This window comes from Oncorhynchus masou, unplaced genomic scaffold (genome assembly GCF_036934945.1).
Source record: "Oncorhynchus masou masou isolate Uvic2021 unplaced genomic scaffold, UVic_Omas_1.1 unplaced_scaffold_1177, whole genome shotgun sequence".
NCBI classification, from domain to species: domain Eukaryota; kingdom Metazoa; phylum Chordata; class Actinopteri; order Salmoniformes; family Salmonidae; genus Oncorhynchus; species Oncorhynchus masou.
Window position 1 is genome coordinate 134,131 of NW_027001537.1, and position 27,573 is coordinate 161,703.

The 27,573-nt window shown below is 45.6% G+C and overlaps 1 protein-coding gene across 1 annotated transcript; it reads left to right on the plus strand.

The window, feature by feature from the left end:
• The first annotated feature begins 5,369 nt into the window (after nt 1-5,369).
• On the plus strand, nt 5,370-27,573 carry LOC135529527 (caspase recruitment domain-containing protein 11-like). The gene is made up of 11 exons (XM_064958212.1): nt 5,370-5,735; nt 6,935-7,061; nt 8,646-8,773; nt 11,116-11,231; nt 11,739-11,823; nt 20,556-20,651; nt 20,780-20,897; nt 24,889-25,071; nt 25,151-25,275; nt 26,744-26,859; nt 27,006-27,573. The coding sequence occupies exons 1-11, from the start codon at nt 5,430-5,432 to the stop codon at nt 27,208-27,210; spliced, it is 1,605 nt and encodes a 534-aa protein (XP_064814284.1). The 5' UTR covers nt 5,370-5,429; the 3' UTR covers nt 27,211-27,573.

Genomic DNA, 27,573 nt, shown 5'->3' on the forward strand with positions numbered 1-27,573 from the left:
CGTGGCTGACTGGCGGATCTGGAAGATTCTGGTTGACTGGCGGATCTGGAAGAGTCTGGTTGACTGGCAGATCTGGAAGAGTCTGGCTGACTGGCAGATCTGGAAGAGTCTGGCTGACTGGCAGATCTGGAAGAGTCTGGCTGACTGTCTAGAAGAGTCTGGCTGACTGGCAGATCTGGAAGAGTCTGGCTGACTGGCAGATCTGGAAGAGTCTGGCTGACTGGCAGATCTGGAAGAGTCTGGCTGACTGGCAGATCTGGAAGAGTCTGGCTGACTGGCGGATCCTGGCAGACTGACGGATCTGGCTGCTCCATGCTGACTGGCGGCTCTCGCTGCTCCATGTAGACTGACAGCTCTGGCGGCCTTTTGCAGACTGGCAGCTCCTTGCAGACTGGCAGCTCCTTGCAGACTGGCAGGTCTGGCTGCTCCATGCAGACTGACAGCTCCTTGCAGACTGGCAGCTCCTTGCAGACTGGCAGCTCCTTGCAGACTGGCAGCTCCGGCTGCTCCATGCAGACTGACAGCTCTGGCTGCTCCATGCAGACTGATGGATCTGGCTGCTCCATGCTGACTGGCGGCTCCCGCTGCTCCATGTAGACTGACAGCTCTGGCGGCCTTTTGCAGACTGGCAGCTCCTTGCAGACTGGCAGCTCTGGCTGCTCCATGCAGACTGGCAGCTCTGGCTGCTCCATGAAGACTGACAGCTCCTTGCAGACTGACAGCTCCTTGCAGACTGACAGCTCCTTGCAGACTGGCAGCTCCTTGCAGACTGGCAGCTCCGGCTGCTCCATGCAGACTGACAGCTCTGGCTGCTCCGTGCAGACTGACAGCTCTGGCTGCTCCTTGCAGATTGGCAGCTCTGGCGGCTTCTTGCAGACTGGCAGCTCTGGCTGCTCCATGCAGACTGGCAGCTCTGGCTGCGCTGAACAGGCGGGAGACTCCGACAGCGCAGGAGAGGAGGAAGGCTCGGGCAGCGCTAAACAGGCGGGAGACTCCGGCAGCGCAGGAGAGGAGGAAGGCTCCGGCAGCGCTGGAGAGGCGAGGCGCACTGTAGGCCTGATGCGTGGTGCTGGCACTGGTGGTACTGGGCCGAGGACACGCGCAGGAAGCCTGGTGCGGGGAGCTGCCACCGGAGGGCTGGTGTGTGGAGGGGGCACAGGATGGGCTAGACCGTGAAGGCGTACTGGAGATCTGAGAGCAGTGCTGGCACAGGACGTGCAAGGCTAGAGATGTGCACAGGAGGCCTGGTGCGTGAGGCTGGCACCAACTTCACCAGCCGACTAACACGCACCTCAGGACGAGTATGGAGCGCTGACCCAGGTGCCATCAAATCCCTGACACGTTCTGTCGGGCGAATTCCATGCAAAAAGCACCAACACAGCAACTCCCTCATTTCTCCCTCCTCCAATTTCCCCATTAACTCCTTCACAGTCTCTGCTTCGCTCACCTCCAACACCGGCTCTGGTTCTGGTCTCCTCCTTGGCTCCTCACGATAAACATGGAGAGTTGGCTCAAGTCTGACTCCTGACTCTGCCACACTCTCCCTGAGCCCCCCAAGAAATTTTTGGGGCTGACTCTTGGGCTTCCTTCCGAGTCGCCTTGCTGCCTCCTCATACAGGCGCCTCTCCGCTTTCCCCGCCTCCAGTTCTTCTTTGGGGCGGCGATATTCTCCAGGCTGAGCCCAGGGTCCTTCTCCGTTTAGGATTTCCTCCCAAGTCCAGAAATCCTTTCTTTGTTGCTCCTGCCTGTTACCACGCCGCTTGGTCCCGTTGTGGTGGGTGATTCTGTAACAACATTCTTCTGTTGAAGGAGGAGCGGACCAAAATGCAGCGTGGTGGTTACTCATGTTTATTGATGAAAAGTGACTAGACATGAAATAACTGAAATGTACAAAAACAACAGACGGAAACGTGAAATAACTATACAGCCTATCTGGTGAATATAAACACAGAGACAGGAACAATCACCCACGAAACACTCAAAGAATATGGCTGCCTAAATATGGTTCCCAATCAGAGACAACGATAATCACCTGACTCTGATTGAGAACGCCTCAGGCAGCCATAGACTCCGCTAGACACCCCACAAAACCCCAAGACAAAAACACACCACAATAGCCCAAGATAAACATAATATATTTCGACCAGGGCGTGACATTAGAATTATTTTATTTTGTTGACCAAATGCTATTTCTCTGTAAACAAATTAACAACATACTTTCAGTATACTTAAAGAGAAGGGCAATCAACATGTACTGCACAGACACAGATGATTGGTTGAAAGAAAAGGATAATAATATGATTGGGAGCTGTACTATTAGGGTTGGGGTCAGGGTTGGCGTTGGAATGGTCAGAGGATGGGGTTGGGGGGGTCGGGGTTAGGGTCAGAGCAGCCTTTGATATTGTTGACCATAAACTGTTGTTAAGAAAACACGTGTTATTTCTTAATTTTCCTTAATTCTACTAGGCAAGTCAGTGAAGAACAAATTCTTATTTTCAATGATGGCCTAAGAACAGTGGGTTAACTGCCTGTTCAGGGGCAGAATGACAGATTTGTACCTTGTCAGCTCAGGGATTTGAACTTGCAACCTTTCGGTTACTAGTCCAACGCTCTAACCACTAGGCTACCCTGCCGCCCCATGGCTTTTCAACATCTGCCATATCGTGTGAATATACAGTGAAATGCTGAATACAACAGGTGTAGTAGACCTCACAGTGAAATGCTGAATACAACAGGTGTAGTAGACCTTACAGTGAAATGCTGAATACAACAGGTGTAGTAGACCTTACAGTGAAATGCTGAATACAACAGGTGTAGTAAATGCTGACAACAGGTGTAGTAGACCTTACAGTGAAATGCTGAATACAACAGGTGTAGTAGACCTCACAGTGAAATGCTGAATACAACAGGTGTAGTAGACCTTACAGTGAAATGCTGAATACAACAGGTGTAGTAGACCTCACAGTGAAATGCTGAATACAACAGGTATAGTAGACCTCACAGTGAAATGCTGAATACAACAGGTGTAGTAGACCTTACAGTGAAATGCTTACTTATGAGCCCCTAACCAACAATGCAGTTTTAAAAACATACGGATAAGAATAAGAGATAAAAGTAACAAGTAATTAAAGATCAGCAGTAAAATAACAATAGTGAGACTATATACAGGGGGTACCGATACAGAGTCAATGTGGAGACTATATACAGGGGGCACCGATACAGAGTCAATGTGGAGGCTATATACAGGGGGTACCGGTACAGAGTCAATGTGGACGCTATATACAGGGGGTACCGGTACAGAGTCAATGTGGAGGCTATATACAGGGGGTACCGATACAGAGTCAATGTGGAGACTATATACAGGGGGCACCGATACAGAGTCAATGTGGAGGCTATATACCGGGGGTACCGGTACAGAGTCAATGTGGACGCTATATACAGGGGGTACCGGTACAGAGTCAATGTGGAGGCTATATACAGGGGGTACCAATACAGAGTCAATGTGGAGGCTATATACAGGGGGTACCGATACAGAGTCAATGTGGAGGCTATATACAGGGGGTACCGATACAGAGTCAATGTGGAGGCTATATACAGGGGAGTACCGAGTCATTGTAGAGGCTATATACAGGGGGTACCGGTACAGAGTCAATGTGGAGGCTATATACAGGGGGTACCGATACAGAGTCAATGTGGAGGCTATATACAGGGGGTACCGATACAGAGTCAATGTGGAGGCTATTTACAGGGGGTACCGATACAGAGTCAATGTGGAGGCTATATACAGGGGGCACCGATACAGAGTCAATGTGGAGGCTATATACCGGGGGTACCGGTACAGAGTCAATGTGGACGCTATATACAGGGGGTACCGGTACAGAGTCAATGTGGAGGCTATATACAGGGGGTACCAATACAGAGTCAATGTGGAGGCTATATACAGGGGGTACCGATACAGAGTCAATGTGGAGGCTATATACAGGGGGTACCAATACAGAGTCAATGTGTAGGTTAGGCATGTAGGTAGAGTTATTAACGTGACTATGTACAGGGGGTACCGATACAGAGTCAATGTGGAGGCTATATACAGGGGGTACCGATACAGAGTCAATGTGGAGGCTATATACAGGGGGTACCGATACAGAGTCAATGTGGAGGCTATATACAGGGGGTATCGGTACAGAGTCATTGTAGAGGCTATATACAGGGAGTACCGATACAGAGTCAATGTGGAGGCTATATACAGGGGGTACCGATACAGAGTCAATGTGGAGGCTATATACAGGGGGTATCGGTACAGAGTCATTGTAGAGGCTATATACAGGGAGTACCGATACAGAGTCAATGTGGAGGCTATATACAGGGGGTACCGATACAGAGTCAATGTGGAGGCTATATACAGGGGGTACCGATACAGAGTCAATGTGGAGGCTATATACAGGGGGTACCGATACAGAGTCAATGTGCCGGGGCACCGGTTAGTTGAGGTAGTATGTACATGTAGGTAGAGTTATTAACGTGACTATGTACAGGGGGTACCGATACAGAGTCAATGTGCCGGGGCACCGGTTAGTTGAGGTAGTATGTACATGTAGGTAGAGTTATTAACGTGACTATGCATAGATGACAACAGAGAGTAGCAGTGGTGTAAAGAGGGGGAGGGGCAATGCAAATAGTCTGGGTGGCCATTTGACTAGATGTTCCAGGACCTCTTGCTTTGTGGTAAAGAGGGGGAGGGGCAATGCAAATAGTCTGGGTGGCCATTTGACTAGATGTTCCGGTACCGCTTGCCATGCGGTAGCAGAGAGAACAGTCTATGACTAGGGTGGCTGGAGTCTTTGACAATTTTTAGGGCCTTCCTCTGACACCACCTGGTATAGAGGTCCTGGATGGCAGGAAACTTGGCCCCAGTGATATACTGGGCCGTTCGCATTACCCTCTGTAGTGCCTTGCGGTTGGAGGTCAAGCAGTTGCCATACCAGGCAGTGATGCAATCAGTCAGGATGCTCTCGATGGTGCAGCTGTAGAACCTTTTGAGGATCTGAGGATCTTTTCAGTCTCCTGAGGGGGAATAGGTTCTGTCGTGCCCTCTTCACGACTGTCTTGGTGTGCTTGGACCATGTTAGTTTGTTGGTGATGTGGACACCAAGGAACTTGAAGCTCTCAACCTGCTCCACTGCAGCTCCGTCGATGAAAATGGGGGTGTGCTCGGTCCTCTTTTTCCTGTAGTCCACAATCATCTCTTCAAAGCTATCTAATATAAATCAGATTGTTTTCTTTAATGGAAGCTTCTCACAAACACACACAAACATTCATGTACAAATGACAAACCTTAACATTTGTGTGTGTATGTGTGTGCGTGTGTGTTTGTATATGTGTGTGTGTGTGTGTTTGTATTTGTGTGTATATGTGTGTGCGTGTATGTGTCAATGTATATGTGTGTGTGTGTGTACGTGTGTGTATATGTGTGTTTGTATATGTGTGTGTGTGTATGTATGTATGTGTGTGTGTATGTGTGTGTGTGTTTGTGTAGGCCTTTCCGTCCGTCTCTCTCCTCCTTCTCGAGGGTCAGCTCTTCTCTGCGGCCAGTCCAGGAGCTTTCTTTGCTAGGCGACCAACTTTTGGCTGATGTCACGCTGGTTGGTGGTAACGACAGTGGAATCTTTGTGTCGTCTGTCCAATCAGAGTCTGGCGCTGAGAAGGCGGGGCTACGGGAGGGCCACCACCTCCTTTTGGTGAGATACACTGTGATGCACACTAACTACTAAGGTACTCCAGGTACCCTAACCCTGAGGTACCCTAACCCTAAGGTACACTAGATACCATAACCCTGAGGTACTCTAACCCTACGCTACCCTAACTCTGAGGAACCCCAACCTTAAGGTACCATAGGTGCCCTAAACCTAAGGAACCCTAACCCTAAGGTACCCTAAACCCTAAGGTACCCTAAGGTACCCTAACCCTAAGGTACCCTAAGGTACCCTAACCCTAAGGTACCCTAACCCTGAGGCACCCTAACCTTGAGGTACCCTAACCCTAAGGCACCCTAAGGTACCCTAACCCTAAGGTACCCTAAGGTACCCTAACCCTAAGGTACCCTAACCCTGAGGCACCCTAACCCTGAGGCACCCTAAGGTACCCTAACCCTAAGGTACCCTAACCCTAAGGTGCCCTAGGTACCCTAACCCTAAGGTACCCTAAGGTACCCTAACCCTAAGGTAACCTAAGGTACCCTAACCCTAAGGTACCCTAACCCTGAGGCACCCTAACCTTGAGGTACCCTAAGGTACCCTAACCCTAAGGCACCCTAAGGTACCCTAACCCTAAGGTACCCTAACCCTGAGGCACCCTAACCTTGAGGTACCCTAAGGTACCCTAACCCTAAGGCACCCTAAGGTACCCTAACCCTAAGGTACCCTAACCCTAAGGTGCCCTAGGTACCCTAACCCCAAGGTACCCTAACCCTAGGTACCCTAACCCTAAGGTACCCTAACGTACCCTAAGGTACCCTAACCCTAAGGTGCCCTAAGGTACCCTAACCCTAAGGTGCCCTAAGGTACCCTAACCCTAAGGTACCCTAAGGTACCCTAACCCTAAGGTACCCTAACCCTGAGGCACCCTAACCTTGAGGTACCCTAAGGTACCCTAACCCTAAGGCACCCTAACCCTAAGGTACCCTAACCCTAAGGTGCCCTAGGTACCCTAACCCCAAGGTACCCTGACCCTAAGGTACCCTAAGGTACCCTAACCCTAAGGTACCCTGAGGTACCCTAACCCTAAGGTAAATACATTTGTTTAAAGTACAACCATTGAAATTTCCATAATATTGGCATGTTGAATAAAATGACTGGGCTCCGTATAAGGAATTAGTGGACCTACAGCTGTCTTCTTTTTGGCTCTGTTCCCCTTCCCTCTCTGTCATTGGCTGGTCCAGCTGGAGGGCTGTATCCGCGGGGAGAACCAGAGCATCTCGTTGGACACCTGCACCCAGGAGGAAGCCCATTGGACGATGCAACGTTGCTCTGGACCAATCCAACTGCACTACCGTGCCAACTATGATGGTACGTTCTTACACTGTAGACGTACACACACACACACAGGCAAACACACCATCCCCTAACAGCATTGTAAATCCCCTAACACCATTGTAAATCCCCTAACACCATTGTAAATCCCCTAACACCATTGTAAATCCCCTAACACCATTGTAAATCCCCTAAGAGTATTGTAAATCCCCTAACACCATTGTACATCCCCTAACACCATTGTAAATCTCCTAACACCATTGTAAATCCCCTAACACCATTGTAAATCCCCTAACACCATTGTAAAACCCCTAACACCATTGTAAATCCCCTAACAGCATTGTAAATCCCCTAACACCATTGTAAATCCCCTAACAGTATTGTAAATCCCCTAACACCATTGTAAATCCCCTAACACCATTGTAAATCCCCTAACACCATTGTAAATCCCCTAACAGCATTGTAAATCCCCTAACACCATTGTAAATCCCCTAACACCATTGTAAATCCCCTAACACCATTGTAAATCCCCTAATCAGCATCTGTGTAAATCCCCTAACAGCATTGTAAATCCTAACCCTAACCCTGGACACCTGGACTAACCCTAACCCTAACCATTGAACACCTGGACTAACCCTAACCCTAACCCTTGGTAAATCCCTTAACCCATTAACCCACTAACCCCTAACCCTGGACACCTGGACTAACCCTAACCCTGGACACCTGGACTAACCCATAACCCTGGACACCTGGACTAACCCTAACCCTGAGGTACCCTAACCCTGAGATACCCAAACCATTGTACAAACCCTAACCCTGGACACCTGGACTAACCCTAACCCTGGACACCTGGACTAACCCTAACCCACTAACCCTAACCCACCTGGACTAACCCTAACCCTGGACACCTGGACTAACCCTAACCCTAACGCTGGACACCTGGACTAACCCTAACCCTGGACAACTGGACTAACCCTAAACCTGGACTAACCCTAACCCTGGACACCTGGACTAACCCTAACCCACTAACCCTAACCCACTAACCCTAACCCTGGACACCTGGACTAACCCTAACCCTGGACACCTGGACTAACCCTAACCCTGGACACCTGGACTAACCCTAACCCTGGACACCTGGACTAACCCTAACCCACTAACCCTAACCCACCTGGACTAACCCTAACCCTGGACACCTGGACTAACCCTAACCCTAACGCTGGACACCTGGACTAACCCTAGACAACTGGACTAACCCTAACCCTGGACTAACCCTAACCCTGGACACCTGGACTAACCCTAACCCACTAACCCTAACCCACCTGGACTAACCCTAACCCTAACCCTGGACGAACCCTAACCCTGGACACCTGGACTAACCCTAACCCTGGACACCTGGACTAACCCTAACCCTGGACACCTGGACTAACCCTAACCCACTAACCCTAACCCACCTGGACTAAACCTAACCCTAACCCTGGACACCTGGACTAACACTAACCATGGACACCTGGACTAACCCTAACCCTGGACACCTCACTTCACGCTCAGGCTTCAAACACAGATAAAAAACATTGTGCAATCTATTGTGTGTGTGTGTGTGTGTCTGTGTGTGTCTGTCAGGGTACCGGAGGCTGCAGAGGGATCTATCGGAGGGAACGGTGACGTCAGGAGACTCATTCTACATCAGAATCAACCTCAACATCTCTGGCCAATCAGACACCTGCTCCCTGAGCGTGCTTTGTGATGAGGTACCTGCTGACCCTAACCCTGTCATTTAGTAGACACTCTTACCCAGATCGATTTACAGTCAGTACATTCATCTGAAGATAGCTAAGTGAGACAACCACATATCTCAGTCATAGTAAGTACACTTTTCCTCAATAAGGTAACTATCAGCAAAGTCAGTGCAAGTGTTAGTTATTACCTCATATCAGTCTCATTCTGAAAGTCATTGACTTCATAAATCCTAGTCTAAATGATGATTCAGCGATACACAAATTGGCTTAATTATTTATCTACTAACTAACTAAACAATCACACAGAAATACATAAACACACACAGCTTAGGTTGAATTGATTACTAACATAATGCAATGAAAAGTCCCTAGTGGACTAACCCGATATGACGGCTGGTTACACAATGAAAAGTCCCTAGTGGACTAACCCGATATGACGGCTGGTTACACAATGAAAAGTCCCTAGTGGACTAACCCGATATGACGGCTGGTTACACAATGAAAAGTCCCTAGTGGACTAACCCGATATGACGGCTGGTTACACAATGAAAAGTCCCTAGTGGACTAACCCGATATGACGGCTGGTTACACAATGAAAGAGGTGGGGAGAGAAAGAGTGGGAGAAGGAGAGACATTGGAATGCAACTATCGTACATACAGTTGAATGATACGCTCACTGTAAATATGAATATTTAGTAACCTGACAACTGCTCAATCGGATTTAGAAGTGCAACATATATTTACGCTTAGCTGTCTTTGTCTGTCGTCTCTCTGTTGAAACTACTCGATCCGTCTGTGACGAATAGTTTGACAGAAAGTCTCTGGTTGTGTAAGTCTCTGGTTGGCCTTAGAGGTCACAATGTCCTCAGTTGTAGTAGACATCTTTGTCTCTGAGTGTTCATTAGACTGGATACATCAGACGCACAGTGTTGAGATGGACATTTTATTTTCTCGTCTTCGGGCGAGTTTCCTAGACTACATTACATGCAGAGCTGCAGGTGGTGCATGTCTTCTTCTTCTCTGTTGAGTTTCAGAGGGTCTTACCATTTCATAACATTCAGCTTACGCTGTCGGTCACACTGGTCTGTATTTAAATTGCAACCATTTCAACTTGTAGCCACCGCTCCAAGCTTTCTGGTCTAATCTAAATTTCGTTACTGTCACACCCTGACCATAGAGATCCCTTTATTCTCTATGTTTGTTTGGTCAGGGTGTGACTCGGGTGGGAAAGTCTATGCTTTCTGGTTCTTGTTTTTATCCGGGTATGATTCTCAATCAGGGACAGCTGTCTATCGTTGTCTCATTTGTGGGTTGTTGTCTTCGTTTAATGCATGTATAGCCTTATGGAGCTTCACGTTCGTTTTTGTTGTTTATTGTTTTGTTGGCGACTTTAAAAAAAATTAAGAAAAGTGTACGCTGCACCTTGGTCCGGTCATTTCCAAGACGACGCTCGTCACAGTTACCAGTCCTTTTATGCACTCGCTTGGAGGGTGGTTCCATCACGTTGCCACAATATCTGTGCTTACGTGGGCATGGTTACTGACTTGGCCAAAGTTATGAAAAAAATGATCACTGGTCTAATGTCCATTGCTCGTGTTTCTTGACCCAAGCAAGTCTCTTCTTATTATTGGTGTCCTTTAGTAGGGGTTTATTTGCAGCAATTCAACCATGAAGGCCTGATTCACAGTCTCCTCTGAACAGTTAATGTTGAGGTGTGTCTGTTACTTGAACTCTGTGAACCATTTATTTGGGCTGAAATTTCTGAGGCTGGTAACTCTAATGAACTTGGAGGTAACTCTGGGTCTTCCATTCCTGTGGTTGTCCACATGAGAGCCAGTTTCTTCATTGTTCTTGATGGTTTTTGCGACTGCACTTGAAGAAACTTTAAAAGTTTCCATCTCAAATATAAAATCTATTTTGATTTGTGTAACACTTTTTTGGTTACTACTTGATTACATATGTCAATAGTCCTGTAGTCAATTCACTATTATTCTACAATGTAGAAATTAGTAAAAATAAAGAGAAACCCTTGAATGAGTAGGTGTTCTAAAACTTTTGACCGGTAGTGTACAATATACAATATATACAAGACATAATCTACAATATGTGCTTTGTGACGAGGTACATCAATCTACAATATGTAACGAGGTACCTGTTATTATCGTGTTGTTGTTGTTAGGGTTGATTGATTGCTTGGTTGTTTGGTTAATTTATTGTTTGAGTAATTGGTTGGATGATGTTTGATTATTTTATTGAATTAATGACTGGTTGATCGGTTGATAGGTTGATTGAGTGATTTATTGGTTGATTGATTGATTAAAATATTTATTTGATTGGTTGATTGATTGATTAAGGTGGTCCATGTCCTGGACACGATGCACCAGGGGAAGTGGGAGTGGCTTTGCTCCCGGGTCGAGGCCTACTCTGGAACCGACCTATCGGAAAAAGGCACCATCCCCTCTTACTCACGGTAAATACAGACTGCTATGGACTACTACACACTGCTACATACTACAGAGTACTACAGACTACTACACACTACTACATACTACTCCAGATCATTACAGACTACTACATACCACTACATACTACTACAGACTACTACAGAGTACTACAGACTACTACAGACTACTACAGACTACTACAGACTACTACAGACTACTACAGACTACTACAGACTACTACAGACTACTACAGACTATTACAGACTATTACAGACTATTACATACTACTACACAGTACTACAGAATACCAGATGAATACTTTCAAATACTGATCCAGAAGCTTGATGTAACATCAGACTACTACATTTCACCACAGACCTGTATGTGTGTGGTCTACAGGGCCCAGAAGTTGCTCCTGGAAAAGATGCAGAAGCTCGATACAACATCAGATTAGCAACCACTATAGATCACCACTGACCTGTGTGTGTGTGTGTCTGTGTGTGTGTGTGTCCGCACGCGTGTATGATCTACAGGGCCCAGCAGCTTCTCCTGGTAAAGATGCAGAAGCTGGTGTGTCGAGGAGGAAGAGAGGAGAATGACAGCCTGCGCAACTTCAAGGTATTAACTAGACCCTATTTTAACTAGACCCTATTTTAACTAGCCAGCTACCCCCTAACCGACTAGCAGCCTGCATAACCTCATGGTACTAACTAGCCCCTAATTAACTAGCCAACTTACCCCTAACTAACTAGCAGCCTACATAACATCATGGTACTAACTAGCCCCTAATTAACTAGCCAACTTACCCCTAACTAACTAGCAGCCTACATAACATCATGGTAATAACTAGCTTACGTAACTAACTAGCAGCCTGCATAACCTCAGGGTACTAACCAGCTCGTAACTAACTAGCAGCCTGCATAACCTCAGGGTACTAACTAGCCCCTAACTATCTAGCCTCTAACTATCTAGCCCTGCATAACTAACTAACCACTAAGTAACTAGCAGCCTGCATAACATCAGGGTACTAACTAGCCCCTATCTATCTAGCCTCTAACTATCTAGCCCCTAACTGACTAGCCACTAAGTAACTAGCAGCCTGCATAATATCAGGGTACTAACTAGCCCGTATCTACCTAGCCTCCAACTAACTAGCCCATAACTGACTAGCCCATAACCAACTAGCCCCTAAATAACTACCCCTAACTTATTAGCAGTCTGCGTAACCTCAGGGTATAACTATCCCCAACTAACTAGCCCAGCCTGCAACCAACTAGCCCATAACCAACTAGCCCCTAAATAACTAGCCCCTAACTATCTTAGCCTCTATAATATCAGGGTCTAACTAGCCTCTAACTATCTAGCCCATAACTAACTAGCCCCTAAATAACTTAGCAGCCTGCATAACCTCAGGGTACTAACTAGCCCCTAACTATCTAGCCTCTAACTATCTAGCCCCTAACTAACTAGCCACTAAGTAACTAGCAGCCTGCATAACATCAGGGTACTAACTAGCCCCTAACTATCTAGCCTCTAACTATCTAGCCTCTAACTATTTAGCCCCTAACTGACTAGCCACTAAGTAACTAGCAGCCTGCATAATATCAGGGTACTAACTAGCCCGTAACTAACTAGCGTCCAACTAACTAGCCCATAACTAACTAGCCCCTAAATAACTACTCCCTAACTTATTAGCAGTCTGCTTAACCTCAGGGTACTAACTAGCCCCTAACTATCTAGCCTCTAACTATCTAGCCCCTAACTAACTAGCCACTAAGTAACTAGCAGCCTGCATAACATCAGGGTACTAACTAGCCCCTAACTATCTAGCCTCTAACTATCTAGCCCCTAACTGACTAGCCACTAAGTAACTAGCAGCCTGCATAACATCAGGGTGCTAACTAGCCCGTAACTAACTAGCCTCCAACTAACTAGCCCATAACCAACCAGCCCATAACTAACTATCCCCTAAATAACTACTCCCTAACTAACTAGCAGCCTGCATAACCTCAGGGTACTAACTAGCCCCTAGCTAATTAACCCCTAACTAACTAACTCCTATCTAACTAGCCCCTAACTTACTAGCCCCTAACTAATTTGCCTCTACCTAACTAGCCCCTAACCAACTAGCAGCCTGCATAACTTCAGGGTACTAATTAGCCCCTAACTACTGTAACTAGCATCTAACTAACTAGCTTCTAACTAACTTGTCTAACTAACTAGCCCCTAACTAACTTGTATCTAACTAACTAGCCCCTAACTAACTAGCCATTAAGTAACTGCCCTCTACCTAACTAGCCCCTAACTAACTACTCCCTAACTTATTAGCAGCCTGCATAACCTCAGGGTGTAACTAACCCATAACTAACTAGCCCCTAACTAACTAGCAGCTTGCTTGACCTCAGGGTACTAACTACCCCTAACTAATTAGCCTCTAACTAACTAGCCCCTAACCCATTATCCCCTAACAAACAAACAATTTAGCATCAAACTAACCAACCAACTAGCTAACCAACTAACTAGTCCCCAACTAACTAACCAACTAACTAACCTAGCTTCTATCTAACAAACTGTCTGAACAACTGACTGACTAACGTAACTGACTGACTAACTAAGGCCTAGATTCAATACGGACCATTACAGATCCACGTTGTAGTGTGCTTGACATTTAACCTTAAAAGCATCAACATATTTCAACTGCTAAAAGCCATTTTTGAGCCCTAAATCACCAACTGGGGCCATGTCTTACCCCTAAAACCCCAGCAGGGGTAATATTTGAGCCCTAAATCACCAACTGGGGCCATTTTGTACCCCTAAAGCCCCAACAGGGGTAATATTTGAGCCCTAAATCACCAACTGGGGCCATTTTGTACCCCTAAAGCCCCAGCAGGGGTAATAGTTGAGCCCTAAATCACCAACTGGGGCCATTTTGTACCCCTAAAGCCCCAACAAGGGTAATATTTGAGCCCTAAATCACCAACTGGGGCCATTTTGTACCCCTAAAGCCCCAACAAGGGTTATTTTCGAGTCCAAACTGTAAATGTCAAAATGACACTTTCTGTCACATAGTTACACTTTTTCTTTTATTAACCTTTGGTAACTGTAAATGGTTTAAATTCCTCCAAAATAATCATATATTTAAAAAATGGCACAGATTTATACTCACGTTTGATATACAAAAATGTTTTTGCATGTTTTTCATGCTTTGAACAGTTATTTTCATCTATTTCATCCATAGCAACTTGTTTCTGTTATTCATTCAATGTGTTGTGTTTCTGTGATTCTGTGAGGCTGAGAAATTGGCGATTGAGCTAATATGACGTTCCGGTACAACCTAAAATAGCCACCAATATGGGTGTTATAGGCGATACGGACACCATTGTTGTGGATGGCATACCAGAGTCTCCACATGAGGAGAAAGTGAGAAAAATGATCACTGAAAAGCTCCAGATGGGTCATAGGAAGATTGAGTTGGAGTGTAGGTCTGGAAAACCTGTAATGAGCCCAGGTGACAGACCCAGGCCGTTAGGGGTCAAGTTCCCAAGGTTCAAGGACAAGATATCTGTTCTGGAGAGAGACAAGAATTTGAGAGGAACCAACATCTTCTCCAAAGAGGACTTCTCTGAAACTGTGCGCCAGAGGAGGAAATAACTTATTGGCCGAGTCAGTGGCTTCAGATCAACATCATATATTACCATTCGGCCATCAGATTGGCCCCCAACGCTCCTTATAGGACACATCACTCTACAGTCCTCTGTAAACTGGTCATCTCTGTTAACCGTCAGATTGGCCCCCAACACTCCTTACAGGACACATCACTCTACAGTCCTCTGTAAACTGGTCATCTCTGTTAACCGTCAGATTGGCCCCCAACGCTCCTTACAGGACACATCACTCTACAGTCCTCTGTAAACTGGTCATCTCTGTTAACCGTCAGATTGGGACACATCACTCTACAGTCCTCTGTAAACTGGTCATCTTATAGGACACATCACTCTACAGTCCTCTGTAAACTGGTCATCTCTGTTTACCGTCAGATTGGCCCCCAACGCTCCTTATAGGACACATCACTCTACAGTCCTCTGTAAACTGGTCATCTCTGTTAACCGTCAGATTGGCCCCCAACGCTCCTTATAGGACACATCACTCTACAGTCCTCTGTAAACTGGTCATCTCTGTTAACCGTCAGATTGGCCCCCAACGCTCCTTATAGGACACATCACTCTACAGTCCTCTGTAAACTGGTCATCTCTGTTAACCGTCAGATTGGCCCCTCAACGCTGTTTAACCGTCCTTATAGGACACATCACTCTACAGTCCTCTGTAAACTGGTCATCTCTGTTAACCGTCAGATTGGCCCCCAACGCTCCTTATAGGACACATCACTCTACAGTCCTCTGTAAACTGGTCATCTCTGTTAACCGTCAGATTGGCCCCCAACGCTCCTTATAGGACACATCACTCTACAGTCCTCTGTAAACTGGTCATCTCTGTTAACCGTCAGATTGGCCCCCAACGCTCCTTATAGGACACATCACTCTACAGTCCTCTGTAAACTGGTCATCTCTGTTAACCGTCAGATTGGCCCCCAACGCTCCTTATAGGACACATCACTCTACAGTCCTCTGTAAACTGGTCATCTCTGTTTACCGTCAGATTGGCCCCCAACGCTCCTTATAGGACACATCACTCTACAGTCCTCTGTAAACTGGTCATCTCTGTTAACCGTCAAGATTTGATGCCCCCAACGCCCTCAGGACACATCACTCTACTGGTCCTCTGGTTAAACTGAGTGTTGGACTAGTAACCGGAAGGTTGCAAGTTCAAAACCCCGACACTGACAGGACACATCACTCTACAGTCCTCTGTAAACTGGTCATCTCTGTTAACCCACTGTCAGATTGGCCCCTAACGCTCCTTAAGGACACATCACTCTACAGTCCTCTGTAAACTGGTCATCTCTGTTAACCGTCAGATTGGCCCCAAAAAATCCTTATAGGACACATCACTCTACAGTCCTCTGTAAACTGGTCATCTCTGTATACCCATCGCAAGACCCACTGGTTGATGCTTATTTATAAAACCCTCTTAGGCCTCACTCCCTCATATCTGGTAGCCTAGTGGTTAGAGTGTTGGACTAGTAACCGGAAGGTTGCAAGTTCAAAACCCCCGCGCTGACAAGGTACAAATCTGTCGTTCTGCCCCTGAACAGGCAGTTCACCCACTGTTCCTAGGCCGTCATTGAAAATAAGAATTTGTTCTTAACTGACTTGTCTAGTTAAATAAAGGTAAAATAAATAAAAAATCTACTGCAGCCCACATACAACAGCCATTCTGCCAGTCACATTATGTTAAAGGTCCCCAAAGCACACACATCCCTGGGTCCCTCGTCTTTTCAGTTCGCTGCAGTTAGAGACTGGAATGAGCTGCAACAAACACTCAAACTGGACAGTTTTATCTCAATCTCTTCATTCAAAGACTCAATCATGGACACTCTTACTGACAGTTGTGACTGCTTTGTGTGATGTATTGTTGTCTCTACCTTCTTGCCCTTTGTGCTGTTGACTGTGCCCAATAATGTTTGTACCATGTTTTGTGCTGCTACCGTGTTGTGTTGCTACCATGATGTGTTGTCATGTGATGCTGCCTTGCTATGTCTTAGGATTCTCTTTATGTAGTGTTGTGTCCTATATTTATATTGAATTTATTTTTTATTTTTAATCCCAGACCCCCGTCCCTGTAGGAGGCCTTTTGGTAGGACATCATTGTAAATAAAAATGTGTTCTTAACTAATGGGGATCCATAATAAACCCCAGGAAGAGTAGCTGCTGCCTTGGCAGGAACTAATGGGGACCCATAATAAACCCCAGGAAGAGTAGCTGCTGCCTTGGCAGGAACTAATGGGGACCCATAATAAACCCCAGGAAGAGTAGCTGCTGCCTTGGCAGGAACTAATGGGGACCCATAATAAACCAATGAACAAAGCCATCAGACATGTAGCTATGGGCTATCAACTCAGTTCCAAATTCTTCTGAAAGATGAACCGTTCAACTTGGCATAGAGACATTGACTGGAATCTAAATACTGGATGTATTTAAATTGTTGTTATTTTTTTAATAGTGGCTGTGTCACGCCCTGACCTTAGTGATCCTTATTATTCTCTATGTTTGGTTAGGTCAGGGTGTGACTCGGGTGAGAAAGTCTGTTTTCTATTTCTTTGTTTTTGGCCGTGTGTGGTTCCCAATCAGAAGCAGCTGTCTATCGTTGTCTCTGATTGGGGATCACATATCTGTTCTGTCTGTTACCTGACAGAACTGTTCGCTTTGTTATTTTGTTAGAGTGTTTTTTGATAATAAAAATCATGAATACTTTCCACGCTGCGCTTTGGTCCACTCCTTTCGACGACAGCCATTACAGAAGACCCCACCACCAAAGAACCAAGCAGCGTGGCCAGAAGGAGCAGGGATCCTGGGGGAAAAGGGACATCCTGGACCTGGGAAGCAGGCGGAGGCAGGGAGTGAGGAACGGTGACGATACGAGGAGTTAAGACAATGACGGAAGCCCGAGAGACAGCTCCAACAATTTTTGGACGGAGGCACACGGGGAAATTGGCGGAGTCAGGGTTTAGACCTGAGCCAACTCCCTGTGCTTACTGTGGGGAGTGTGTGACCAGTCAGGCACCATGTTATGCGGTGATGCGTGCGCATTCACATCCCGGTGCGCTCTGTTCCAACTCAGAACGGTTTTTGATAATAAAAATCATGAACACTTTCCACGCTGCACTTTGGTCCACTCCTGTCGACGAGAGCAGTTACAGGCTGCCACGCCCCCCCGAGGTGCCATATTTGGTCCACTCCTGTCGACGAGAGCCGTTACAGGCTGCCACGCCCTCCATATCTCTATATGTTCAAGGTACATACATCTACAGTGCCTTCGGAAAGAATTCCAACCCCTTGATGTTACAGCCTTATTCTGAAATGGATAAAATAAATAAAAATCCTCATCATTCTACACACAAGACCCGATAATGACAAAGCGAAAACAGGTTCTTAGAAATGTTTGCAAAAATATAAAAAACATAAATACCTTACTTATATGAGTATTCAGACCCTTTGCTCTGAGACTCGAAATTGAGCTCAGGTGCATCCTGATTCCATTTGTATTTATTATAGATCCCTCCTGCCTTGGCAGCAGCTACTCATCCTGGGGCCCAGCAAAATTAAGGCAGTTTATACAATTTTAAAAACATTACAATACATTCTCCGATTTCACAACACACTGTTTGCCCTCAGGCCCCTACTCCACCACTACCACATATGTACAGTACAAAATCCATGTTTACGTGCGTGTATAGTGTGTATGTATGCATGTGTCTGTGCCTATGTTTGTGCTGCTTCACAGTCCCCACTGTTCCATAAGGTGTTTTTATTCTGTTTTTGAAATCTAATTTTACTGCTTGTATCATGACTCTATGTAATACCGTGTGCCTCCCATAGTCTGTTCTGGACTTGAGGACTGTGAGGAGACCTCTTGTGGCATGTCTTGTGGGGTATGCATGGGTGTTGCAGTCCTTTCAGTTGCTGTAGTAGCTGACATGTATAGAGTTGAGTCATTCACATACATAGACACTCTGGCTTTAATCAAAGCCAGTGGCATGTCATTAGTAAAGATTTTCTTTTAAGTAAATGGGCCTAGACAGCTGCCCTGGGGAATTCCTGAATCTACATAGATTATAAAAATAATTATAATATTTAACCTTTATTTAACCAGGTAGGCCAGTTGAGAACAAGTTCTAATTTACAACTGTGACCTGCCAAGATAAAGCAAAGCAAAGCAACAAAAACAACAACACTGAGTTACACATGGGACAAACAAATGTAGTCAATAACGTAATATAAAAATATATATACAGTGTGTGCAAATGTAGTAGGATTAGTGAGATAATAAATAGGTCATAGTGGCAAAATATTTACAATTTAGCATTAACACTGGAGTGATAGATGTGCAGAAGATGTAGAAATACTGGGGTGCAAAAGAGCAACAAAAATCATAACAATGTGGGGATGAGGTAGTTGGATGGGCTATTTACAGATGGCTGTGTACAGGTGCAGTGATCGGTAAGCTGCTCTGACAGCTGTTGCTTAAAGTGAGGGAGATATAAGTCTCCAGCTTCAGTGATTTTTGCAATTCGTTCCAGTCATTGGCAGCAAAGAACTGGAAGGAAAGGTGGCCAAACGAGAGCATGCATTTAGTTTTACTAGCAGGCCACGGAAGAAGTGTTGTATGGCATTGAAGCTCGTTTGAAGGTTTGTTAACACAGTGTTCAAAGAATGGCCAAATGTATACAGAATGGTGTTGTCTGGGTAGAAGTGGATCAGAGAATCACCAGCAGCAAGAGCGACAATGATATATACAGAGAAAAGAGTTGGCCAGAGAATTGAATCCTGTGGCACCCCCATAGAGACTGCCAGAGGTCCGGACAACAGGCCCTCCAATTTGACACACTGAACTCTATCTGAGAAGTAGTTAGTGAAGTAGTCATTTGAGAAACCAAGGCTATTGAGTCTTGCAGAGAAGAATGCGGTGATTGACAGAGTTGAAAGCCTTGGCCAGGTCGATGAAGACGACTGCACCTTGAGCGTGGCTGAGGTGCACCCATGACCAGCTCGGAAACCAGATTGCATAGTGGAGAATGTATGGTGGGATTTGAAATGGTCGGTGATCTGTTTATTAACTTGGCTTTCGAAGATTTTAGAAAGGCAGGGCAGGATGGATATAGGTCTGTAACAGTTTGGGTCTAAGGTGTCTCCCCCTTTGAAGAGGGGGATTACCGCGGCAGCTTTCCAATCTTTGGGGATCTCAGACAATACGAAATAGAGGTTGAATAGGCTAGTAATAGGGGTTGCAACAAATTTTGAGGATAATTTTTTAGAAAGAGAGGGTCCAGATTGTCTAGCCCAGCTGATTTATAGGGATCCTGATTTTGCAGCTCTTTCAGAACATCAGCTGTTTGGATTTGAGTGAAGCGGGGGGGGGGGAGCATGGCCAGCGGTAGAAAAATGCTGACTAAATTGCTTGGAGTAACCCTGGATTGTAAACTGTCATGGTCAAAACATATCAAATCAAATTTATTTATATAGCCCTTCGTACATCAGCTGATATCTCAAAGTGCTGTACAGAAACCCAGCCTAAAACCCCAAACAGCAAGCAATGCAGGTGTAGAAGCACGGTGGCTAGGAAAAACTCCCTAGTTTTATCAACCCTTAATAACCGTGAGCTAACTACATGTAATCACCTTGAACTGTCTTGATGTGTTGTTGATAACATGTGTTGTTGTTTATGTTGTGTAGAACAGCTTACAGCCTGAAGAGTCCAGCCTGTCCTCAGACCCCAAATCCAGTCCTCGCATGTCCAGAGCTAGCGTCTTCATCACACAGATACTACAGGTAACACACACACACACACACACACACACACACACACACACACACACACACACACACACACACACACACACACACACACCCATCTCCTCAGTAAAGTGCAGTGTGTGTGTGCATGTGTGTGTGCGTAGTTTGTCAGCAGGGTGGATAATAAGTATAAGCGTACGAACAGCAGTGAGCGTGTTCGCATTGTGAGCTCAGGAAACCCAACGCTGCCCAGACCAGGCTTCGAAACCCTGAGACAGGATGGTAAGCCCTACACCCTACACCTTAAACACTACACAGTGCAGAACACCCAACGCTGCCCAGACCAGACTTCAAAACCCTGAGACAGGATGGTAAGCCCTACACCCTACACCCTAAACACTACACAGTGCAGAAAACCCAACGCTGCCCAGACCAGGCTTCGAAACCCTGAGACAGGATGGTAAGCCCTACACCCTAAAAACACTACACAGTGCAGAACACCCAACGCTGCCCAGACCAGGCTTCAAAACCCTGAGACAGGATGGTAAGCCCTACACCCTACACCCTAAACACTACACAGTGCAGAACACCCAACGCTGCCCAGACCAGGCTTCAAAACCCTGAGACAGGATGGTAAGCCCTACATCCTACACCCTAAACACTACACAGTACCATAAACCTTTAACCTGCCCAAACCTTTAACCTACCATAAACCTGAGATCCTAGGATGGTAACCCTACATCCTACCATACCCTAAACACTACACAGTGCAGAACACCCAACGCTGCCCAGACCAGGCTTCACTACCCTGAGACAGGATGGTTTCTCAATACCCTAAACACACACAGTGCAGAACACCTACACCTGTTTCCCAGACCATAAACCTACAGGATGGTAAGCCCTACACACCTAAACACTACACAGTTTCTCTACCATAAATATAACCTTAAACACTACACCTGTTTCTCTCCATAAACCCTACATGGTAAGCCCTACACCCTAAACACTACACAGTTTCTCCCAGATATATCAAACCCTATACAGGATTCACTACATCCTTCCATAAACCATATACACAAACCTTTACCTACCTATACCTACCCTGTTTCTCTCTCATAAACCTATATACCATAAACCTATATCACACCTACCATACACACTACACCTATACACCCTGTTTCTCTCTCATATATATACACACACACCTATACACTACACCTGTTTCTCTCTCATATATATACACACACACCTATACACTACACCTGTTTCTCTCTCATATATATACACACACACCTATACACTACACCTGTTTCTCTCTCATATATATACACACACACCTATACACTACACCTGTTTCTCTCTCATATATATATATGCTGTATATTATTATACACCCTACACCCCGTTTCTCTCTTTCTCTATACACACACACCAACAGTGGGGAGAACAAGTATTTGATACACTGCCAATTTAGCAGTTTTTCCTACTTACAAAGCATGTAGAGGTAATTTTTATCATAGGTACACTTCAACTGTGAGAGACGGTATCTAAAACAAAAATCCAGAAAATCACTATGATTTTTAAGTAATTAATTTGCATTTTATTGCATGACATAAGTATTTGATCACCTACCAACCAGTAAGGTTTCCGGCTCTCACAGATCTGTTCGTTTTTCTTTAAGAAGCCCTCCTGTTCTCCACTCATTACCTGTATTAACTGCACCTGTATAAAAGACACCTGTCCACACACTCAATCAAACAGACTCCAACCTCTCCACAATGGCCAAGACCAGAGAGCTGTGTAAGGACTTCAGGGATAAATTGGAGACCTGCACAAGGCTGGGATGGGCTACAGGAAAATAGGCAAGCAGCTTGGTGAGAAGGCAACAACTGTTGGCGCAATTATTAGAAAATGGAAGAAGTTCAAGATGACGGTTAATCACGCTCGGTCTGGGGCTCCGTGCAAGATCTCACCTCATGGGGCATCAATGATCATGAAGAAGGTGAAGGATCAGCCCAGAACTACACGGCAGGACCTGGTCAATGACCTGAAAAGAGCTGGGACCCAGTCTCAAAGAAAACCATTAGTAACACACTACACACTAAAATAACACATCCTAGATCTGAATGAATGAAATATTCTTACTAAATACTTTTTTCTTTACATAGTTGAATGTGCTGACAACAAAATCACACAAAAATGATCGATGGAAATCAAATTTATCAACCCATGGAGGTCTGGATTAAAGTGGAAAACCACACTACAGGCTGATCCAACTTTGATGTAATGTCCTTAAAACAAGTCAAAATGAGGCTCAGTAGTGTGTGTGTGTGGGCTCCACGTGCCTGTATGACCTCTCTACAACGCCTGGGCATGCTCCTGATGAGGTGGCGGATGGTCTCCTGAAGGATCTCCTCCCAGACCTGGACGAAAGCATCCGCCAACTCCTGGACAGTCTGTGGTGCAACGTGGAGTTGGTGGATGGAGCGAGACATGATGTCCCAGATGTGCTCAATTGGATTCAGGTCTGGGGAACGGGCGGGCCAGTCCATAGCATCAATGCCTTCCTCTTGCAGGAACTGCTGACACACTCCAGCCACATGAGGTCTAGCATTGTCTTGCATTAGGAGGAACCCAGGGCCAACCGCACCAGCATATGGTCTCACAAGGGGTCTGAGGATCTCATCTCAGTACCTAATGGCAGTCAGGCTACCTCTGGCGAGCACATGGAGGGCTGTGCGGCCCCCAAAGAAATGCCACCCCACACCATGACTGACCCACCGCCAAACCACCGGTCATGCTGGAGGATATTGCAGGCAGCAGAACGTTCTCCACGGTGTCTCCAGACTGTCACGTCTGTCACATGTGCCCAGTGTGAACCTGCTTTCATCTGTGAAGAGCACAGGGCGCCAGTGGCGAATTTGCAAATGAAAAACTTCCTGCATGGTGTTGGGCTGTAAGCACAACTCCCACCTGTGGACGTCGGGCCCTCATGGAGTCTGTTTCTGACCGTTTGAGCAGACACATGCACATTTGTGGCCTGCTGGAGGTCATTTTGCAAAGCTCTGGCAGTGCTCCTCCTGCTCTTCATTGCACAAAGGTGGAGGTAGCGGTCCTGCTGCTGGGTTGTTGCCCTTCTCCACGTCTCCTGATGTACTGGCCTGTCTCCTGGTAGCGCCTCCATGCTCTGGACACTACGCTGACAGACACAGCAAACCTTCTTGCCACAGCTCGCATTGATGTGCCATCCTGGATGAGCTGCACTACCTGAGCCACTTGTGTGGGTTGTAGACTCCGTCTCATGTTACCACTAGAGTGAAAGCACCGCCAGCATTCAAAAGTGACCAAAACATCAGCCAGGAAGCATAGGAACTGAGAAGTGGTCTGTGGTCCCCACCTGCAGAACCACTCCTTTATTGGGGGTGTCTTGCTAATTGCCTATAATTTCCACCTGTTGTCTATTCCATTTGCACAACAGCATGTGAAATTTATTGTCAATCAGTGTTGCTTCCTAAGTGGACAGTTTGACTTCACAGAAGTTTGATTGACTTGGAGTTACATTGTGTTGTTTAAGTTTTACACTTCAACTATGAAAGACAAAATTAGGGAAAAAAATCTAGAAAATCACATTGTAGGATTTTTAACCTCCTTCCATCAGCAAGGGCATTGAAGGTGAAACGTGGCTGGGTCTTTCAGCATGACAATGATCCCAAACACACCGCCCTTGCAACGAAGGAGTGGCTTCGTAAGAAGCATTTCAAGGTCCCGGAGGGGCCTAGCCAGTCTCCAGATCTCAACCCCATAGAAAATCTTTGGAGGGAGTTGAAAGTCTGTGTTACCCAGCAACAGCCCCAAAACATCACTGCTCTAGAGGAGATCTGCATGGAGGAATGGGCCAAAATACCAGCAACAGTGTGTGAAAACCTTGTGAAGACTTACAGACAACGTTTGACCTCTGTCATGGCCAACAAAGGGTATATAACAATGTATTGAGATAAACTTTTGTTATTGACCAAATACTTATTTTCCACCATAATTTGCAAATAAATTCATTAAAAATCCTACAATGTGATTTTCTGTTTTTTTTTCTAATTTTGTCTGTCATTGTTGAAGTGTACCTATGATGAAAATTACAGGCCTCTCTCATCTTTTTAAGTGGGAGAACTTGCACAATTGATTGCTGACTAAATACTTTTTTGCCCCACTTTATGCTGTATATTATTATACACTCTACACCCTGTACCCTTTACAATGTGTGTGTGTGTGAGTGAAGACTGTGCAGACCCATACAGTGATGTGAGTAGGAGTGTGAACCTGGTTCCGTACAGCCTGGTCTCCCCTCAGCGGGTCCAGAGGAAGAGGCCGGTTCTGATCAGTCCAAACAGTCTGGCCCGGACCATTATACAGAAGATACTCAACATGGGTGGAGCCATGGACTTCAACATCTGCAAACCAGGTCGGGTTGTGTGTGTGTGCGTGTGTGTGTGTTTAATATTATTTTGTTATATTATATTAATAAAGGTAATGTATTCCAGATGTCCTAACTAAAGAAGAGTTCTTAATGAGACAGAGGATTGAACCCATCATCTCCTCCAGAGAGAAGAACACCAACACCTACGAGGTTGTCTCTCCTGAGAACATAGAGGCTGTTGCTGCAAAGGTACATACTATTTTACATCTTGACTGATTTATTTTATAGAACCTTTATTTTAGCAGGGAGTCCCATTGAGACCAAGGCCTCTTTTCTAATACCACGTAATAAAACCACACAATATTACAAGCAATTTAAGAAGAAAACACATTCCTCAATAATGAGGTCCTTCATTTTAAAGAGCGACTGCATTTAAAAAAAAGCAACAAATCCCGAAGTGTAAATAGGATCCTTTAGGTCAGAAAGTCTCGTCTGAAACGGAGTTTGGAACATCCGTGCGTCACAACGGGTAAATGAATGTTGGGTTTCTATCTAATAGCATAGACAGTGAGACAGACCTGCCCAGCAGCTCCAACTTGGTTACATAAGACGACACGTCGCCCATTTCTTTACTTGAGAAATACTGCACCTTCGTTAGATGTAATAATTTTGCAACTAAAACATCCTTGGCAAAAACAGATTTCTTAAATTGTCTTAGATTCATTCTGGGGGGTTTTGAGTGAAATAGGCTTCTGCATCTACAGTGGCTCAAGGGTGACAAACATCATTAACCAAACGCAGAATCGGTCAGGAAAACTATTTTCTAATGAACAACAGAAAAACACACGTGCCAATCGGTTGTTCAGTAGTTTAACAACTTGAACTGCCCTGGAGGCCCAGGAGCATCAAGGTGCAGAGAGCTCTGCAATTACATCTGCTAAACATGTATATGCAACCAACATGTTTAATTTGATAATTTCATACACTGTTGCAAAAAAACAAAGCAGATTCCCCTAATTCTGTAGTTAACCATCCCTGTGACCAGGTCTGGTGACTCGTATGTCACTCATTTAACAGTGAAGTAAGGTATGGAGGAAGTTTTCACAAGAGGGCTTTCTAAACAAAAACATTGAATCAAGTCACATCTAATTTAATTTGTCACATGTACCGAATACAACAAATGTAGACTACCAGCCAATGCACAGAAAAATCTGCAATATTTATATTTACCATGTCCTTGTTCAGCCACTATTGAAGTACATTTTGAAGCTAGAAAAGATCTAAGCTGAGTGTTGATTGAAGATTCTAAAATGTTCGCTAGACAGTTTAGAGATCAGGAGATCATTACTCAGGGGTCATCACATGGGCAGCCTTCCAGAAACCTGAGTGACAAGACGGTTTAGAGATCAGGAGATCATTACTCAGGGGTCATCACATGGGCAGCCTTCCAGAAACATGAGTGACAAGACGGTTTAGAGATCATTACTCAGGGGTCATCCCCTTGGTAGAGAGGGAGCACATGGGCAGCCTTCCAGAAACATGATTGGATTTAAATCAGTGTATTTTAGTATTTTCAAATACATGCCAGTACTTTCCAAGTGTATTTCCAAGTACATTCCAATATTCAACTACTTGTTCAATTTGTTCATTTGGAAATGTATATGAAAGTAATTGAGATATTTGAAATAGTATTTGAACCCAGGTCTGTTGTGTGCAGGGTAAACACTGTTTGATGGAGGCTGACGTGAGCTGTGTTAAAGACCTTTTGAGGAGAGAGATCTACCCAATCATCATCCACATCAAGATCTGTGACAAGAACATCAGGAAGCTAAGGTACTCTGACCTCTAACCCCTTGCATCTGTCTCCTACAGGAAGCTGTCCTTGCGTGTGGACAGTGAGGAAGAGTTTGTCAGAGTGTGTCGGAGCAGAGAGAGAGAGCTGGAGAGTGTTCCTAACCCCTCACCCCTGTCTCCAACAGGAAGCTGCCCCTTCGTGTGGACAGTGAGGAGGAGTTTGTCAGAGTGTGTCGGAGCAGAGAGAAAGAGCTGGAGAGTGTTCCGTGTCTCTATGCGTGTCTGGAGCCTGAGGAATGGGCTGGGCCTGATGACCTCATCAGAGTGGTGAAAGACAGAATCCAGGAGGAACAGAGGAAGACTGTCTGGGTGGAACAAGACCTGCTGTAACACCCACAGATTAATGCATACACACACACACACACACACGGTGGGCAAGATGGCAACGCTGGGTTAGATGCCACAAAATAGTTGGGAGTCCCCAGTAGGGGCTGCGCACAATTGGCCCAGCGTCGTCCTGGTTTGGCTGGGGTACGCCGTCATTGTAAATAGCAATTTGTTCTTAACTGACATGCCCAGTTAAGTAAAGGTTAAATAAAATACACAATTGTTGAGAGGTAAACCGGTAGTCAGCATTTCATTATTATGTCACATTGGGTGAACCTGTAGTCAGCATTTCATTATTATGTCACATTGGGTGAACCTGTAGTCAGCATTCCATTATTATGTCACATTGGGTGAACCTGTAGTCAG

Bases quoted from the DNA above. Each gene is read 5' to 3' on its own strand.
- LOC135529527 (XM_064958212.1), top strand. From the start codon at position 5,430: ATGTATATGTGTGTGTGTGTGTACGTGTGTGTATATGTGTGTTTGTAT. The intron at 7,062-8,645 runs GTACGTTCTTAC...TGTGTCTGTCAG, and splicing joins CTACCGTGCCAACTATGATG to GGTACCGGAGGCTGCAGAGG. The intron at 8,774-11,115 runs GTACCTGCTGAC...TGATTGATTAAG, and splicing joins TGAGCGTGCTTTGTGATGAG to GTGGTCCATGTCCTGGACAC.